The sequence below is a fragment of the Pelecanus crispus genome, chromosome W, assembly GCF_030463565.1.
Source record: "Pelecanus crispus isolate bPelCri1 chromosome W, bPelCri1.pri, whole genome shotgun sequence".
Classification (NCBI taxonomy): domain Eukaryota; kingdom Metazoa; phylum Chordata; class Aves; order Pelecaniformes; family Pelecanidae; genus Pelecanus; species Pelecanus crispus.
Window position 1 is genome coordinate 18716511 of NC_134675.1, and position 19739 is coordinate 18736249.

Genomic DNA, 19739 nt, shown 5'->3' on the forward strand with positions numbered 1-19739 from the left:
ACCTGCTCCAGCATGGGCTCCTCTCTCTCCACGGGTCCACAGGTCCTGCCAGGAGCCTGCTCCAGCGTGGGCTTCCCACAGGGTCAGAGCCTCCTTTGGGCACATCCACCTGCTCTGGCATGGGGTCCTCCCTGGGCTGCAGGTGGATATCTGTTCCACCATTAACCTCCATGGGCTGCAGGGAGACAGCCTGCCTCACCATGGTCTTCACCACGGGCTGCAGGGGAATCTCTGCTCTGGCCCCTGGAGCACCTCCTCCCCCTCCTTCTTCACTGACCTTGGTGTCTGCATAGTCATTTCTCTCACATATTCTCACTCCAGCTGCAGTTTGTGTCCTGGTGTTTTTGGGTGGGGTTTTTTCCCCCCTTCTTAAATATGTTATCCCAGAGGCGCTACCACTGTTGCTGATTGGCTTGGCCTTGGCCAGCGGTAGGTCCATCTTGGAGCCAGCTGGCATTGGACATAGGGGAAGCTTCTAGCAGCTTCTCACAGAAGCCACCCCTGTAGCCCCCCCTGCTCCCAAAACCTTGCCATCCAAACCCAATACATAGTATTTTTCATGTTGTTCTCTTTGTGTTTGTTAGGTTATGTGATGAAAGCTCATCTGCACACCCATAAAGGAGCACAGAGAGGCAATGGCAGCGGGGGCGCAGGGCAGCGAGAGAGGAAGCCCAAATAATACTCTGCCCCGGCTCCTTCCAGGCCCATCACAGGACCTATCAGCAATCAATGGCCCGTCTCCAAAAGCCTAGAGGAGCATGGAAACTCAAAGGCAGGTGGGGAGGGAACCCAAATTACAGACTCAGAGGAAGTGACACCCTGTCTGGGCCACTCCCAGAGCTGTCCCAGGAGAGCCTCAGCCCCATGGTCTAGGTGTGACACCCATCAAGACGAGTCAATGGGAGCAGCTTTGGGACTGAAGGGGGGTTACTGCCTAGGGGTATGGGACACATTATGGGATGGAGAAGAGCATTTCAGGATTGCACAGGACTTAGTATGGGAAGCTTGGGGGAAGAACCAAAAGTGGGGAAAGGGATAGGTCTAGGTGATTAGGGGAGGAACAAGCATTGGAAAATAGAGGGGTAAGGGAATAAAGAAAGCCTGTCGTGTGTAAGTAGTTTGCTGGTCAGTACACTTGTCTGGCCTTGCTCTGCACATAGTCAGTGCAGTCTTCCCTGTCTTCTTATTAATTTATAAGTCTTTTCCTGGGTGAGGGACTCTCTGTTCTGTGTGCATGTGTGTGTATGGGGGTCTGAGTGCCAGCAACTGGAGTGGGACCTCAGGTCACAGGGGCTCATGTGTCTGTGGTGTCAGGAACTAGGAGTGAGTGTGGGTGTGTGTGAGTGAGTGTGTGATCGCTAGTGAAGATCAAGCTGGACTAGCCAGCCAGTAGGTGAAGTAGCCTGGGAGCCAGGTGTGTGTGTCTCTAAGGGTGAGACCACAGGGATGTTGGCTACTGGATGGACCAGGGGAGTCCTGGACAGCTCTGTGTGTGTGAGTGAGATGGTCTGTACCACCAACTGGAGTGGAACAGTGGCCTCTGGGGCTCATATGCCAAGGTGCCAGCAAAAGAGGAGCCTGGGATCCAGAGGCAGCTACTAGGCAGACTGAGTGTGTGAGCCCAGCTACTGGAGGGATCCACATTGTACATATGTGTATATATTCTCGCTAATGGACCTCCATCCTGCTCAACTAGACAGGGGAACAGGATGAGTTTGTTGGTACTGTATACATTTCTGTGTGCATGTCTGTGTTGATCTGCGTGGCTGGGCATGTATATTTGTATATATGTGGTGTATAAGTGTGCTCTATGTATATGTGCCTACTGGGAATACATCTTCAACTTCTCTACTGGATGGACCTGAGAGCATGGAGCTGTGGCAGCCGCACCTCTCAGGTTGCTGGATTTGGCCCTATTCCCTTACAGTGTTATTCCCAGGGCCTTGCACCTGCAAACCCCACCACTGTTGTTATGTTGTTCTTATGGGAATTGATTACCACCTGCATTGTGTTTACATGGCATGGTTTTGGTAGCAGGGGGGCTGCAGGGGTGGCTTCTGTGAGAAGACACCAGAAGCTGCCCCCATGTCGGACAGAGCCAGTTCCAGCCAGCTCCAAGATGGACCCACTGCTGGCCAAAGCTGAGCCAATCAGCGACATTGGTAGCACCTCTGTGATAATATATTTAAGAAAGGGCAAAAACCACTGCACAGGAGCAGCTATGAGAGAGAGGGGTGAGAAAATGTGAGAGACAACCCTGCAGACACCAAGGTCAGTGAAGAAGCAGGGGGAGGAGGTGCTCCAGGCACCAGAGCAGAGATTCCCCTGCAGCCCATGGTGAAGACCATGGTGAGGCAGGCTTTCCCCCTGCAGCCCATGAGGTCCACAGTGGAGCAGATATCCACCCTGCAGCCTGTGGAGGACTCCATGCTGGAGCAGGTGGATGTGCCCTGAAGGAAGCTGCAGCCCGTGGAGAGTCTATGCTGGAGCAGGCTCCTGGTGGGACCTGTGTCCCATGGAGAGGAGCCCATGCTGGAGCAGGTTTTCTGGCAGGACCTTTGGCCTGTGGAGAGGAGCCCACGCAGGAGCAGGTTTTCTGGCAAGACCTGTGACCCTGTGGGGGACCCATGCTGGAAAAGACGCATGCTGGAGCATTTCTTGAAGAACTGCAGCCTCAAGTCGAGTCTGTTTTGCCTGTGACAGTAATTGGTAAGTAATCTCCCTGTCCTTGCCTTGACCCTTGACCTTTCCATTGCATTTTTTCCCCCTGTCCTGCTGATGGAGGGGGTGTGAGAGTGCGGCCTGGTCAGCACCTGGCAGCCAGCCAAGGTCAACCCATGTCAACCCACCACAATCCTTTTGTGGCTCCCAACCTGGGGCTCTCGAGGAATTCAAGATAAGGACAGAAATTGGGAGAGGTAGCAGGCAAAACATGACGTGAACATTGATAGAGAATGGAATAATTGTGGGGAATTTATGTTGTTGTAATTGTGGTGAAGGGACGAGGGGTGGAGTGTTTGTAAATGAATGAGGGATTACACCTCCCTTTTCTCCTCTGGGATTGACGTGACTATCTTTGTTGCATGGGCTCCCAAGGTTCTTGTACATCCTTATGTAAGCTGCTTGATTCTATTTGTTGCGTGTGTGGAACCTGGTTTTATCCTGGCGTAAGAGGAAACAACTTGCTGGTGAGGCAACAGAAAAAGGTGCCCCATGGCAGTCGATCCCTGGGTGGCAGGGTGTGTAGGAGGATTTGGGCAGGTGGCTAGGGCAGTTATCTTGTCCTATAGCCTGGGATTTTACACCTGAACAGGCATGTAATCCTGTTGAACTGGCGTGCCACCTGATAGAAGAGTGCTATCCCTTCAACAAATCCAAGCACAAGGTCCTGCACCTGGGTCGAGGCAACCCCCCCGGTATCAGTACAGGCTGGGGGATGAAGGGATCGAGAGCAGCCCTGCGAAGAAGGACTTGGGGGTACTGGTGGATGAAAAGCTGGACATGAGCTAGCAAAGTGTGCTCACAGCCCAGAAAGCCAATGGTAACCTGGGCTGCATCAAAAGAAGCATGGCCAGCAGGTCGAGGGAGGTGATTCTGCCCCTCTACTCCGCTCTTGTGAGACCTCACCTGGAGTATTGCATCCAGCTCTGGAGTCCCCAGTACAAGACAGACATGGACCTGTTAGAACGGGTCTAGAGGAGGGCCACGAAAACTGTCAGAGGGCTGGAACACCTCTCCTGTGAGGAAAGGCTGAGATTTAGCTTGGAGAAGAGAAGGCTCTGGGGACACCTTATTGTGGTCTTTCAATACTTAAAAGGGGGCTTATAAGAAAGGTGGAGAAAGACTTTTTACCAGGGACTGTAGCGATAAGACAAGGGGTAATGGTTTTAAATGAAAAGGGGGTAGATTCAGACAAGATATAAGGAAGAAATTTTTTATGATGAGGGAGGTGAGACACTGGAACAGGTTGCCCGGAGAGGTTGTTGATGCCCCATCCCTGGAAGTGTTCAAGGTCAGGTTGGACAGGGCTCTGAACAACCTGATCCAGTTGCAGATGTCCCTGCTCATTGCACAAGGGTTGGACTAGATGACCTATAAAGGTCCCTTCCAACCCAAACTATTCTATGATTCTATGATCCCAGTGAGAATCGGCAGCTCTTAGCACTGTTTTGGGGCTTGGCCTTTGCCTATCAAGACTCTGTTCAGCACAATCAGAGAAGTGGGGGAAGGAGGGCATCTACATGTGAGGACATCATGGTTGAGACAGGAATCCAAACCCCAACTACAGTAATCTCCCCAGTAGTCAAAAAGAAATGCTGGAAACATATGTCAGCGAGTCCATACAATTGATTAGAAAGGGAGAAGGGGATACGGACAACTTTTATCCAGGATAACAAACCAATGTATTGGGTGTTGCTGAACAGTGTTTCAGCAGCTTCTAGGCCGTCTCTGTCTGTCACTCTGCCCCCAAAATGAGATGGCTAGGGCTGTGCAAGAATTTGGGAGGGGACACAGCCGGAACAGCTGAACCAAACCGACCAGAGGGATGTTTCATACACCATATAATGTCACACTCAGCAATAAAAAATTGGGATAGAGGAAGAAGGTGGTGGGGTTTTTTGGCTTCTAAGGTGGCCATTGTTCAGGGACTGGCCTGGTATTGGTCTGCCTGTGGGATGACAATAGAATAAAACAGAACAGAATAGAATAGTTCAGTTGGAAAGGACCTACAACGATCATCTAGTCCAACTGCCTGACCACATCAGGGCTGACCAAAAGTTAAAGCATGTTAGTAAGGGCATGGTCCAAATGTCTCTTAAACACTGACAGGCATGGGGCATCGACCACCTCTCTAGGAAGCCTGTTCCAGTGTTTGACAACCCTCTCGGTAAAGAAATGTTTCCTAATGTCAAGCCTGAACCTCCCCTAGTGCAGCTTTGAACCATTCCCACGCGTCCTGTCACTGGATACCAGGCAGAAGAGATCAGCACCTCCCTCTCCACTTCCCCTCCTCAGGGGAACATCACTCTTTTAATTTCTTTCCAGTCCTGGTAGACAAAATGTCTATAGAATAAGTGGCCTACACACCAGAACTTTCCATGAACTATTTGGTCATACCATCTGAGGTGGAGGTGAATAAAGAGCCAGCAAATGAAGATATGAATGAATCAGTGGAAGCTGACTCAGAGCACTCACAGGTAGAAGAGGAACGACAGTCTGTGATCTGCTATTCAAGGCACAGAAACAGCAACCAAGGGGTACCGTCTGGGCAGGAAGAGGAAGGGATGCTAGCTCGATCAGCCAGCACTGAGAGTGATTTCCATAATCACATGGACATGGTGGAAGGGGATGTTATAGCCACAGCAGAGGATGGCTATGATGTAGATATAGTTCAGGAGAATGAGGATGAGAGTACATATGCAGTGCAGTACAGGCCTGAGTCTGAGGAGTACACAGAAAATGCTGAAGCAGAGCATACTGAGGCTGTTCATAATCAAACACTGCCTGATAATGTACATTTCCACTCCACTGAACATGAGGAAGCCATGAATGCAGCATACTCAGGTTATGTCTATGCTCACCAGCCCCTCCACCGAGGAGAGGATGAGCGGTATGCTGAGCCTTATGCTGACTATAGGCTGCAGGAGCATGTGTATGAGGAGATAGGGGATGTGCTGGACCTTGATGTTAGGGAGGGCCTTCAGCTCTATGGGTGGGAAAGGGAGGAAGCTGACAACTATCGCAAGGAAGCTCTTGGTGCCCGCCTTCACCATTATGATGAACGATCTGATGGAGAGTCGGACAGCCCTGAGAAAGAGGCAGAGTTTGCTCCATATCCAAGAATGGACAGCTATGAACAAGAGGAAGATATTGATCAGATTGTGGCAGAGGTGAAACACAGTATGAGCTCTCAGAGCTTGGGCAAGGCTGCTGAAGACATGCTAGAGGCAGAGCAGAGCTCGGAGCATGCTCATGCTCTCCCTGGCAGGGGGCACGAAAGCAATGGTCAACTGTCAGCTGGCTCTAGGGCCACACCCAACTCAGGAGAGTCAGTACAGAAGTGCAGAAAGGAAAAAAGGGATGCAATATCGCTGGCTATCAAAGATATTAAAGAAGCTATTGAGGAAGTGAAGACAAGGACTGTTCGTTCTCCTTATACCCCTGATGAACCAAAAGAACCTATTTGGGTGATGAGGCAGGACATTAGCCCAACCAGGGACTGTGATGATCAGAGGCCACTAGATGGAGATGTAAGTATACAGAGCTATAGGCTCACATGTTACAATTAAAGGAACAGGGACCGCGTAATATACATTACAGTGAAACTGAGAGGGTTATACTCTTCTGTGATTCTGAGATTTTATTCCTCAGTAAAGTATGTAATGCTGTATATGTTTTAAATGTTTACTTAAAAGGCTGCATAAGGAGTATATGTATATGTTGTGCAGTGCACGAAATTTTCTTTTATGAAACACTGCTGACTTCATTAGAGTTGTACTAGAGGTGAATTTGTCACAGAAAGCTCTATTGACATTTTCTGAAACAAGTGCTACTACATTTTTTTTTTCCTAACATCCACTGGATAATTAGAATAACTACCAAATAATTTACCTTACGGTATATAACCTTGTGTGTTCCTGTTAATTCTGGACTTGTGAGTTTTGTTTTCTGTCAGATAAAAATGCTAACAGTTTCTATGAAAAACTTGTTAATATTATTTAGGTAATGTCACAGATGCAGATCTGAAAAGATTCAGGCTCCTTAGCTCCTTGTAAGTCTCTAGAGATTTGCTTTGAATCCTCATGCATTATATTATAGAATAGAATAGAACAGAATTCAATAGAACAGAATAGAATAGTTCAGTTGGAAAGGACCTACAATGATCATCTAGTCCAACTGCCTGACCACATCAGGGCTGACCAAAAGTTAAAGCATGTTAGTAAGGGCATGGTCCAAATGTCTCTTAAACACTGACAGGCATGGGGCATCGACCACCTCTCTAGGAAGCCTGTTCCAGTGTTTGACCACCCTCTCGGTAAAGAAATGTTTCCTAATCATAGAATCATAGAATCATAGAATCGTTTAGGTTGGAAAAGACCTTTAAGATCATCCAGTCCAACCATTAACCTACACTACCAAGAATGTCAAGCCTGAACCTCCCCTGGTGCAGCTTTGAACCATTCCTACGCGTCCTGTCGCTGGATACCAGGCAGAAGAGATCAGCACCTCCCTCTCCACTTCCCCTCCTCAGGAAGCTGCAGGGAGCAATGAGGTCGCCCTTAAGCCTCCTTTTCTCCAAACTAGCCAAACCCAGTGTCCTCAGCCGCTCCTCACAGGACATGCCTTCCAGCCCTTTCACCAGCTTTGTTGCCCTCCTCTGGACGCATTCAAGGACCTTCACATCCTTTTTTTAAATTGTGGGGCCCAGAACTGCACACAGTACTCAAGGTGAGGCCGCACCAACGCTGAATACAGTGGGATAATCACCTCTCTTGACTGGCTGGTTATGCTGCGTTTGATGCACCCCAGGATGCGGTTGGCCCTCTTGGCTGCCAGGGCACACTGCTGACTCCTATTGAGCCTGCTGTCAACCAGCACCCCCAGGTCCCTTTCTGCAGGGCTGCTCTCCAGCCTCTCCTCTCCCAATCTATACTTGTGCCCGGCATTATTCCATCCCAGGTGCAGAATCTGGCATTTGTTCTTGTTAGATTTCATCCCATTAATCATAGCCCAATGCTCCAATCTATCCAGATCCCTCTGCAAGGCCTCTTGTCCCTCGAGAGAGTCAACAGCACCTCCCAGTTTGATATCATCAGCCAACTTACTAATGGTGCATTCAACTCCTGCATCCAGAACATTGACAAAAATATTGAGCAGAACTGGCCCTAGAATTGAGCCCTGAGGAACACTGCTAGTGACTGGTCGCCAGCCACATGTAGCCCCATTCACTACAACTTTTGAGCCCTGCCCTTCAGCCAGTTCTTCACCCAGCACACCATGTACCTGCTCATGTCAGAGTTGGACAACTTGTCCAGAAGGATGCTGTGAGGGACAGTATCAAAAGTCTTACTAAAATCCAGAAAAACTACTTCCCCCCCCACAGAGGGGTCCTGCTGCAACATCCGCCAACTCCTTCAGTACTCTGGGATGAATCCCATCAGGCCCCATGGACTTATGAACATACAGCTGATACAGCTGGTCCCTTACAATTTCCGTGTCCACAAATGGAAAGTCACTGTTCCTGCACTCGTGGTCCTCCAACTCAGAGGGCCGGGCAGCCCAAGGTCTATCAGTATTATTAAAGACTGAGGCAAAAAAAGCATTGAATGCCTTTGCCTTTTCTTCATCCCTATTAGTCAGGTGACCATCATTAACAAGTATTGGTCCAATGTTTTCCTTAGACCTCCTCTTGCTATTAACATACTGAAAAAAGCCTTTCTTGTTGTCTGACACAACCCTGGCCAGTTTCAACTCTAGTTGAGCTTTGGCCTTTCGTGTCTTCCCCCTGCATATGCGAACCACGGCTCTGTAATCTTCCTGCGAAGCCTGACCTCGCTTCCAGAGATCATGCAATTTCTTTTTCCTCCTGAGTTCCAAGAGGAGCTCCCTGTTCAGCCAAGCTGGTCTTCTGCCCCGCTTTCTTGACTTATGACACAGTGGAATTGCCTGCTCCTGTGCTTTTAAAAGGTGGTTCTTAAAAACTGACCAGCTCTCATGGACCCCTAAGCCCTCAAAGGCCGATTCCCAGGGGACACTGCTAACTAGCTCCCTGAGTAGCTTAAAGTTTGCTCTCTTGAAATCCAGGGTAGCAACTCTGCTGACCTTTTTTTCTCATTACACCAAAAATTTTAATCTCTACCATTTTGTGATCACTGTGGTGAGTGATTTCCTTTGCTTCACTTTTTTTCTCTTATTCTTTTATCTATTAAACTGCCTTTATCTTGACCCATGTGTTTTCTGGCTTTTGTTTTTCCTGTTTTCTCCCCACCATCCTGCTGAAGGATTAAGTGAACTTGTATGTGGTCCGGGATTAACCCACCACAAGCTCACATGACTGGAGTGCAGCCATGGATGCATACAGGCACTTTAGGAACAACAGGCCGGGAAGATGAGGAGGGGGAGTTGCTCTTTATGTGAGAGTGCCGCAGGAATGCATGGAGCTCTGCATAGGGATCGGTGATGAGCTAGCTGAAAGCTTACGGGTCAGGATCAGTGGGCAGACCCACATGACCAATGTTAAAGTGGGTGTCTGCTACAGATTGCCTGATCAGGAAGAAGTAGGTAAGGCCTTCTTCAGACAACTGGAAGAAGCCTCATGTGCACAGGCTCTGGTCCTCATGGGGGACTGGAACCACCCTGATATCTGCTGGAGGGAAAACACAGCAGGGCACAAGCCATCCAGGAGACAACTTCCTAATGTAGTTGATCAAGGAGCCAACAAGGAAAGGTGTTCTGCTGGACCTCATATTTACAAACAAAATAAAACTGGTCAGGGACATAAAGGCTGGGTCAGCGTTGGCTGCAGTGACCATGAGATGGTGGAGTTCAGGATCTTGAGACGAGGGAACTAGACAGAAAGCAGGATCAAAGCCCTGGACTTCAGGAGAGCAGGCTTTGGCCTCTTCAGAGATCTGCTTGGAAGAATCCCATGGACCTGGAGAGAAGAAGGTTACATGAGAGTTGTTTGATTTCCAAGGATGACCTCCTCCAAGCTCATGAATGGTCCATCCTGACATGCAGGAAATCAAGCAAAGGTGGCAGGAGGCCTGCATGGATACAAAAGGATAACTTTACTTGATAAAGCTCAACTCAAACTCAAACTGACAAAAATCAAACATAAAAAGGAAGTGTTCAAGACATGGAAGCCAGGTCAGGTGACCTAGAGAAATACAGAGACACTGTCTGAGTATGCAGGGATAGGGTTAGGAAAGCCCAAATCCCACCTGGATTTGAATCTGGCAAGGAATGTGAAGGGCAAAAAGAAGGACTTCTGCGAGTGTATTGGCAACAAAAGGAAGACCAGGGAAAATGTGGATCTGTCACTGAATAGGGCAGGGGTCCTTGTGAAAGGGGACATGGAAAAGGCTGAGGTTCTGAATGCCTTCTTTGTCTCAGTCTTCACTAGCAAGACCAGCCTTCACAAATTCCAGGTCCCTGAGACAAGAGGAAAAGTCTAGATGAAGGAAGACTTCTCCTCAGTGGAAGAAGATCAGGTTATGGAATGTTTAAATAAACTGGATATACACACGTCCATGGGGCCTGACAAGATGCACACACAAGTACAGAGGGAGCTGGCCGATGTCATTGCAAGGTCACTTTCTATCTTCTTTGAATAGTCATGGCAATCTGGAAGAGGTTCCTGAAGACTGGAAAAAAGCAAATGTTGCCCCACTCTTCAAGAAGGGCAAGAAGGAAGATCTGGGGAACTACAGTACGGTCAGCCTCACATCAATCCCTGGGAAGGTGTCACGAATGCAGGTCTGTGAATCCTGCTGATTATGTCAATTCACTATGAATGAGTGACTTTACACAGTTTGATTTAGTAACAGTTAGAATTTACTTGTAGCGAATTGCAGAATTTGATTATAATATTTTCAATAGCACCCAATCATCAATGATTAATAAAGTGATTAGACAAAATTGATCAAAACAGTGACTTAGTTACAGATTCAAAGATGGCAAGGTTCACTCTATTACTACATAGAAGCACATAAAAGAGAATTAAATCACAATGAGTTAAAATGATTCATAAAAGGATTGCGTATATATGGAATAAAGGCGGGGGGGGCCTCCCGTTGAGTCATGAGGTTTAGACTAGACCCCCTTGCTTTCTAAACTCCTTCTCAGAGAGGAGCCTAGGTGCTGCTGGGCCCACTCTTAGTCTCAGACTTGGTCAACGGTTTATATGGAAAAGGATAATGTATATATATGCATATATGTATATCTATGTATATCTAGTACATAGGAAAAATATATAAAGGAAATTGGATTATATGAGAGAGAGAGAGAAATTGTATGTAGGGGATACGGAAACCCTCCCGTTGAGTCACGAGGTTCAGAATGGACCCCCTTGCTTTCTAAACTCCTTCTCAGAGAGGAGCCTAGGTGCGGCTCGGCCCACTCTTAGTCTCAGACTTGGTCAACGGTTTAGGAGAGTAATGCTATAAGAATAATACAGCAGTAGAAAACTCCTTTTAAAATTAAATCATACATCTACAAACTACTTGAATTGATTCATGAATGCACACTTACAACTATAAATGCATATATGAAAATAGTATACCTGTTAAAAATTCCCCTCGAGTTTAGTGAAATACGTCTAATGCCTTGGCATTTCTCAACGGGCGAGAGTAGAGTCTCGAGGAGTGAAGAATATCCGCAGCCCAGGCTCCGTTGTCGATCTCCGGCAATGGAGTTCTGGTGGCAGCAGACTTTCGGAATCTGCTAGTTTTCGCTGACTCTGAGAGACATTTCGATCAGAGGGAGATGCTGGTGCGGCCCGCGGCGGTCCAGGAGAGCTCAAAGGGCCTCACTTAGGACTGCCGTTTATAGGATTGTGAGATGATTGACTTTAATCACCAGTAAATTTCCATCCGAGCCGCAATTTGGGTCGACTTGTTGCTGGAATTCCAGCAGCGATGATACCACCCTGTTTCAAGGCTGTCCGGGGTAGCTGTTTGTTTTCGTTCCCCTCGTTAGCCATAATATGAATGTTGATAAGAACAGAGCCGCTCTCTGCTCCAGCCATGTAGGAGTTTCTGGTACAATTAAGGGGCGCTTAACTGACCAACTCGCTACACAAAAGCTGCGGCCTGGAATTCCTGAGATTGTAAAGCAGCCGAAGTAAAGGGGAAAAACAGAACAGAAAAACAGAGTGGGGGGGAGATGTACCACCACAATCCACCCCGTGACTAAAGTCAATCCATCTCACCCACCGAGTGGCGGTGTGGTCGCCTCTTGCCTCTGTGCCTATAAACAGATCAATGCCATGTTTCAATTATGAATTTTTGAGGGAAATTTTTAGTCAGCTTAATTATCAAGTTTTGGTTAAATGTGGTTAAACAGTTTCATATATGCAAGGAGGTTTTGGTAACAATGTCAGCTGTCTAGCTATTTTCCACATTCTAACATATAGAACTATATTCAACAGCAAACACAATACAGTAAAAATGAGTAAGATTACAATAGGATGCAATAGTTGATTCAGAATTCCTGTTGCAGTTGATGACCATCCGAATAAGGTATCCCACCAGAGATGTTCCCAGTGATGGTTTTTTGTCCATTGATCTGAATTCTTTTCAGCAGTTGATTCAGGTCACTATGTTGCAACAGTTTTCTCTGTGAGATTTCTATGTGAGATTCATTCTGCTGTTTCACAAAGGAGTTCGTTACCCCGTGTGCAACAATCCAATCTGCACACTCAGTCGAGATATCAAATTTTTTTCTCTCTGCACCTTATTTATACACAAAACTTACAGGGTTAGTAATTACCATGCTATCTGCTATTGGTCAACTATATTCTAATTAGCCTTGCTTGCTACGTAAATTAGCATGCATGATCCTTATGGGGGGGGACACAAATCTTTTTGGTCCTAAATTGAGTCGGTGGTCATGATCCCCCCGGCCGGAATGACCTTTCCCCATTACTGTTCGTCAGCAATCATCCAGTTTTTCCAGCACCTGCTGGGGTAGGATGTTCCCTTTTATCAGTTTCTCAGCAATTCTTCAAGGTCTAGTTGCTCTGGGATGTCTTTGGTTAAAGGATGCTGAATGTTTGTTCTTCTGATTAAGGATGATTCAGTGTCTTTTACTTGCCAGCTCCTGCTACGATGTTAGCTAAGTTTCAGAGTTAGCCTTCAACAATTGCAGTGGGGGTAGGTGACAGATCTTTGATCACAGGCTAAGAGGAGCAATGTTGTTAGGATTTGGAATAGTAAGATGAACACGGCATTTCCATACGCCATCCTGCAGGGTGCTGCAAAAGAGAGAGAAAAGAGAAAAAAAAACTGTTTCGGCGGGGAGAGTCCAAACAGGTTACCCCTTTTATGATACGGGATAAATCTACCTAGTAGTAATTCTGTGTTTTGTACCACTGTTATCAATAGCTTTCCAAGCAAGTGTGCCACGAGGTTTAGTCAGAGTCATAGGCACATTTCCAGTTTGTGGTAAATTAACCATAACCGGTTTTCCTGGTTGCTCTCCACCTCTGAACCCTAGATCGACAATTTATGGGTTTCAGTTCCTGGGAACTATTTTGGGGTGTTTGTTTAATTTGTTTGATGTTATGATTAGGATTTTCAGTTTCAACAGATTGATTACTCCATCCCACTTCTCGCCCATGTTTTACAATGTCATGCATTAATATTGCCCAGGTGGGGAGATCTCTGCGCATTAAGGCCCCTTCTTGACCATCAGCAACCTCCCTCATGTCCAATAAGGCATTGAACTCTGCATTCCCCCTTATTTCATCTCGCTTTGTGATAAGGTAGGATTTGAGCACAGCGGGGGCTCCCTTTATTAGGGGCTTTAGTATCTCATGATTCACGACTGCTGATGTAGGACTGTCAAGAACACCACGATCATACATGGCCTGAATACAGGCAGCTTTTGTAATAGCTGTGGAAAGTTCATTTAGGGATTTAATAGGTATTACTAGAGGTTCTCCTCTCTTCCGCACATCAATTCCACCAGCCCAGTATGCCAGTCTACTGGTTATCGAATGGGGATCATTCAGAGGCACAGGGCCAGCATTTAAGACACCAGGGCCCCAATATACACTGGCTTCATCGCTGTTTAGTAAAATTCTGTCTTGTCCATAAATATTCAGTTTCAGTTTCGCCTGGCTTAAAGCCATAGCATTCTTGTAAATTAGCCATTTGGATTGGATCAAATGGGGTTATTTTTTGGGTACGATTTCCTACTCCACCCCGAGGCCCAGTAGTTTCTTCTGTTTTAATAATGGGCCCTAGCTACATATGTAGGGGGATTTGGAGGAGGTAAGGAATCATCTTTCCCCGTATCGTTATTGTCAAGATCACCCCAGATGTTTCCATCCCATTCTTCAGGGGATACAATTAGTTTTCTAATTTGTGCAATGTCGAGGGAGTCGGGGGCTTGCATGAGCATCATCTCAACCTTTTTCTGCCAATTTTTGGTTTTCCTCCTTTTCTTTCTGCAACTGTTTCTGTAGTTCTTCAATTCATTGGGACCAGTATTAATTCAGCTGCCTTCCTGCCTTCTATTTCATCCTTTAGATCCTGCTCCCTTCTCTTAGATCTTTTTTTGTCTTTGCAAGGCAGCTTCTAGGCAAGTGCCTAGCATTTTACAGATGATTCCTTTTCCCTTTACCATTTTTAATATTCCCTCTGGCCACCTTTAGCTGTTTTTCCACTGCTTCCCAATATATCCCAGTTATCAAGAGCCCATTCGTCCTGAGAATTTAGGACTTGGATTTATTCCATGCACCTTTAAGTAATCAGTGACACTGCTTGCCATCCTGCCGACTACGCAAATTGTCACGAATGCAGGTCTGTGAATCCTGCTGATTATGTCAATTCACTATGAATGAGTGACTTTACACAGTTTGATTTAGTAACAGTTAGAATTTACTTGTAGCGAATTGCAGAATTTGATTATAATATTTTCAATAGCACCCAATCATCAATGATTAATAAAGTGATTAGACAAATTGATCAAAACAGTGACTTAGTTACAGATTCAAAGATGGCAAGGTTCACTCTATTACTAGCATAGAAGCACATAAAAGAGAATAACATCACAATGAGTTAAAATGATTCATAAAAGGATTGCGTATATATGGAATAAAGGCGGGGGGGGCCTCCCGTTGAGTCATGAGGTTTAGACTAGACCCCCTTGCTTTCTAAACTCCTCTCAGAGAGGAGCCTAGGTGCGGCTGGGCCCACTCTTAGTCTCAGACTTGGTCAACGGTTTATATGGAAAAGGATAATGTATATATATGCATATATGTATATCTATGTATATCTAGTACATAGGAAAAATATATAAAGGAAATTGGATTACAAGGTTCCTGACAGTCCATTTCTCCAGCTTGTTGAGATACCCATGAATAGCAGCCCTGCCTCCCAGTGTATTGACCACTGCCCCCAATTTGGTGTCATCCAGAAACTTGCTGAGAGTGCACTCTGTCCCATCATCCAAGTTGTTAAGAAAGACACTGAACAGTATTAGCCTCAGTATCAAGCCCTGAGTGATGCCAGTAGTAACCAGACACCATCTGGACTTTGTACCACTGTTCACCACCTTTTGAGCCTGGTGTTCCAGCCAATTTTCTACTCACTTTAAAGTCTGTCTTTCCAAACAATATTTCACCAATTTGGCTAATACGGGAGAATATGTCAAAGGCCTTGATAAAGTCAAGGTAAGCAACATCCACTTCTCCCCTCATCCACACAGCCAGTCATCTCACTATAGAAGGCAATCAGGTCAGTCAGGCACAATTTGCCCTTTGTAAATCCATGCTACCTGTTCCTACTCACCTTCTTGTCCTTCATATGTTTGGACATGGTTGTTTTAGTGGAAAGACATGAGTTTGCTGTTTCTTGAACTGATTCTTTAGAGCAAGCATGTAGGGGTTCTTTCCCTCTGACACCCTTTGGAAGGAGATGCATTCCCTTTTATTTCTCTTTCCCACCTCCTTTCCACTCTATCTAGGATGAGACCTAGATTGGCTTTCTGCTTCTCTTGATCAAGTAAAGTTATCCTTCTACAGAGCACCTCTCTGTCCCTAGTTCCCACTACTACCTTCCTTGGCAACACATACTGGTGTAATGCAATCTGGGGTCTGATGATTCCTTTCTCCTGCTCTGTCCTTTTGTTGCACAGTGCCTTAGGTGCCTTAGCCTTTGTACTGCAACTCTGCATCTCTGTAACCTTTCACCCAAGCTGCCATGATGGTGGTTTTCAGAGCTTCTGGGGCAGTATTTTTTCCTTGTTGTTCTCATGGTGTTATTCCCAGGGTCTTGCACCTGAAAACCTCGCCACTGTTGTTGTAGCAGGTTCTCATAGGAAGTGATTGCCACCAGTGCAAGAATCACCCCTTCTTTCCTCCCTTTTCCTACCCTTTTGATGACTGATTGTTGAAGGAATGTACTAAAGATAATAGGCACCAGGATATCTATAATGAGGAGCAGAAGGTAAAGAGATCTCTAAAACCACAAACATATATCCTTGAGTGTCAAAACTCCCCTCTACTCCTCTTTTACTAGTCAGCAAGATCCACTAATCAGTGTCCCCTAAGTGAACCAGCTAATTATAATATGAAAACCACACCTCTATTGGAAGAGCTACCCACCTCCAAAGGGAGACCCCTACCCACTGAGCATGTGTAGTGATTTTAAAGGGAACTATGTCTTTAAATTGAAGCGAAAGTAGAAATAACCAATGACTAACAAGTAGGTGTTAACAGTAGGCCCAGTGACTTTGTTTAATTGTATAAATATGTGATGCAGGTTAACGGGGTGTGTTAGCTTTGTGGAATTACCACCTAGCACCCATCTCTGCGCAGAAATGGAATAAAGCAAATATCTCGACTCTGTGTGTGACTTGGTTCTTGCACACCGGGTAAAAGAACCCATCTTTGGGACAACACTTTGATTGTAGCTTTTGGTTTACATTAGGGGACCCAATAATATGCCTGCACAAAGCTTAGCTTAGCAACCAATCAGCCTGCAGCACCTGCCTCCTATCAAAGCATGCTTCAATCAGTGCTAATAGCATCATAAGCTGGAACAGTGAATAGGCAGTCTGAACAGGTCCTGATGCAACTGATATTGTTACCATGGGAAAAGTATTTGGGGGGGGAGGAGATTGGGGAAGGATGCTCATCTGGGGACCCGCCCTGTAGCGATCCTGACCAAAAGACCATTGTACCTTGAGGAGTTAGTGATCCGCATAACAGTTAACCTGAGTAGGCCCAGGCCTGTGCTGTGCTATGTTGCGCGTACACCTTGGCCTTCAAGCCTGTGTTGTGCTGCGCATATCCCTTGGCCACAGGGTAAACTGAGCCAGCTCATTGTAACAGAGGAGCCTGCAGGCAGCTCCCACTTGGTACCGGTGATTACGCCACTTGCGTACCCTTGCCTTTATCTAAAAGTGCAGCAGGAAGTTCTCATGAGAACATCGTTTCTGTTTGACAGTAAAAATGATGAATAGAGTTGTTTCCTTGTAAGAAAATCCTATAATAGTTCGAATGACCAAAATGGGGCAACCCTTGCTATGGACGGGATCTGCATGGCATATTGCGTATAGATAGGAAGACCATTCAATGCTGTACCACTGAAGGTTCTCAGCATCTGAAGGGATGTAAGATTATCTATACTATTCTCTCTTTATTTATAGTGTTAGTTCTAATAAATAGCATTTTAAATGATACTTTACAGAATCTGAGTGCCTTTCTTACTGGGATCATCATGGACCAGCACTTCCTGGTGCAAAACATCCCCCATTGCTTCTCTTCCCAGCTGGCCACTGGGGAGTTTTCCCTTTCCCTTTTCTCTCCATTTTTTAAATTTGTACCCAAAGTAACTTTCACCATTAGAGTGAACGTATGCCATCCATTACAGACCCCGCTAATAAATCTTTGTATATGTGAATCTGTCTCAGGCACCCTTTGTACAAGAACTTGTTGGAGAATGTGAGCAGTTGAGGCAGTTGAGTGCTGACTGCAGTGGTGCTGATCTCCAGTGCATTTAAAGGTGGGTGTTTGAGAAGTGTGTAAGTGTTGTCGTGGCTTTGTTTCAGAAGGGCAGAGCTCAAGCAGGGGGAGAACCCTGGCTGCCCTCCCGGATGTGCTAGAGGGAGAAAAGACATGGGGGCGTTGGAGCTCCTGGTTGGGGAGCATGGGGAACAACCCCTGGGATCCCACAGATCATCTTTGCAGGGTAACAATCCCAGGAGGAGTAGGTGAGGTGTTTGCTTAGTGCTGTTTTGTGTACTTCCTGGATAAGCTCCAGGAGTATGAGGCAGGTCTCTGGCTCTGGCTCCTCTGGCTGTTGTTCTTGCAAGAGGTCCAAGCCCAGGCTGTTGCTGAGCAGTGTGTGGAGTGGCAGCTGCAGAGGTGATGGTACCACCAAGTGTCATGGGCAGGTGGCATGGGTGAAACAGAAGTCAGGAAATTTTACTTGAGTCACTTTGCTGCCAACCAACACAGACCTCTGATCACTGATTTGGGTATTGAGAAAAAAAGAACACAAACAATTAGATGAACACTTACATAAATATCTACCCTTCTCCCTCTCCAGTCTCAACTTCCTTTATTTTCACCACGGGGCACACTCAGTACTTCCAATTTTCTCCAACAAGGAGATGGGTGATGTGATAGCAGTTAGCAGAATGGTTCCTTCCAGTCCATTCCTTTAGGAACCCTGTTCCAGCATGGTGTCCACCACAGGCTGCAGTTCCCTCAGGAGTGCACCCCCTTTGGCATGGAGTTATTGTCCCCCCTCCATTTGCAAATGTGTGTGTGTGTGTGTGCGCGCACGCATATGCATATCAGTTAAAGAATTTGAGATGGCTGTCACAGGAGTGTTTAGAAGACTGACAAATCACGTCAGTTTTAAACTTTAAACTTTACTAAATTCATTCATGAATAGCACACCTTGCTAATGGCTAATTCTTACACGTTATTAATCATTATCACTACATATGCAAGACTGTCTGTTTAGCACTTATATACTAAATTAGCTGTGAGTATACAATACCATGGAGCTGATGCCTTATAGGTAGCACTGATGGCTATGGTTCCTGGTGGCTCTTAGTCTCTGAGGTCAAGGTGATCAGACTTGAGAGATCGTTGATGAGAGAAGTTGGAACTGAAGTGGGCTCGTCTTCTTTCTTCTCCGATTTTCCTTGCTTATGCCTGATGTTTTTATGCTACTGCCCCTGCCCAAAAAGGGAGGGGGGATCTCCTCTGTTCCCAGTGCTGCTTATATTGTTTTTTGTTTTGCCAGTCATCCTTCTTGTGCATTCAGGAGGATGGCTTGCCCTGCCTATTTGCTTATCTTCTCTATCCGGCAACTTTTATTAGAGATGCCTCCTACCTGTAACTACACTCATCTTTGCTCTTTTGGATGTCACATTGCTCACATACTTATGTAAAATTTTATCTGGCTATGCCATTATGATGTTACAAAATACTGTTAATATTGTTGTTAGTTACAATATTTCAGTACACTTATATTCAGGTTCAAAGCAAGTTATTATTAATTATATCCTGATTAGTGCATTTATTATTTCTAGGCATCACAAGCCTCTGTTTTAGTTACAGTTCCCCTCCTTGATGGGATGGAAATTCTCCATTCCTATCACCATGAGTCTGAATCCAGGATGCTGTACTCTCCCTGCTGGCTCAAAGCTAGCTACTGCTACCAAGCAGAGTTTTTCTTCTTAGGGCATAGTATTGTCCTGTTCTAGTCTTACCTCATGGTTTTCTTGCAAGAGCTTTATAGGTCCTTTGATGCTCCCAGCATGCATATAGCACTTGGATTGTTCATCACACACTACAATCCATACCACAACTTAAAAAAAAAGACAGCCAATTAGTACACAAATAATAATAAAAGGGTGCAATAACACATATGTGGTTCCTGTTCCTGTATTTGACCATCCTGTAAAAATATCATACCAGTGATGTACAGTAAGGGTTTCTGCATCTTTTCCAGGTGTGGCTGTTGTTGATTCTCTAAGGTAATAGGAAGTTT

The 19739-nt window shown here is 45.9% G+C and overlaps 1 protein-coding gene across 1 annotated transcript in view; it reads left to right on the forward strand.

Moving 5' to 3' along the window:
• Positions 1–5099: 5099 nt before the first annotated feature.
• Positions 5100–19739, forward strand: part of LOC142596471 (amyloid-beta A4 precursor protein-binding family A member 1-like) — a 32709-nt gene continuing 18069 nt past the window's right edge. The window contains exon 1 of the mRNA XM_075725592.1: positions 5100–6251. Coding sequence (XP_075581707.1) covers positions 5100–6251 — 1152 coding nt within the window. The remainder of the gene's footprint in view (positions 6252–19739) is intronic.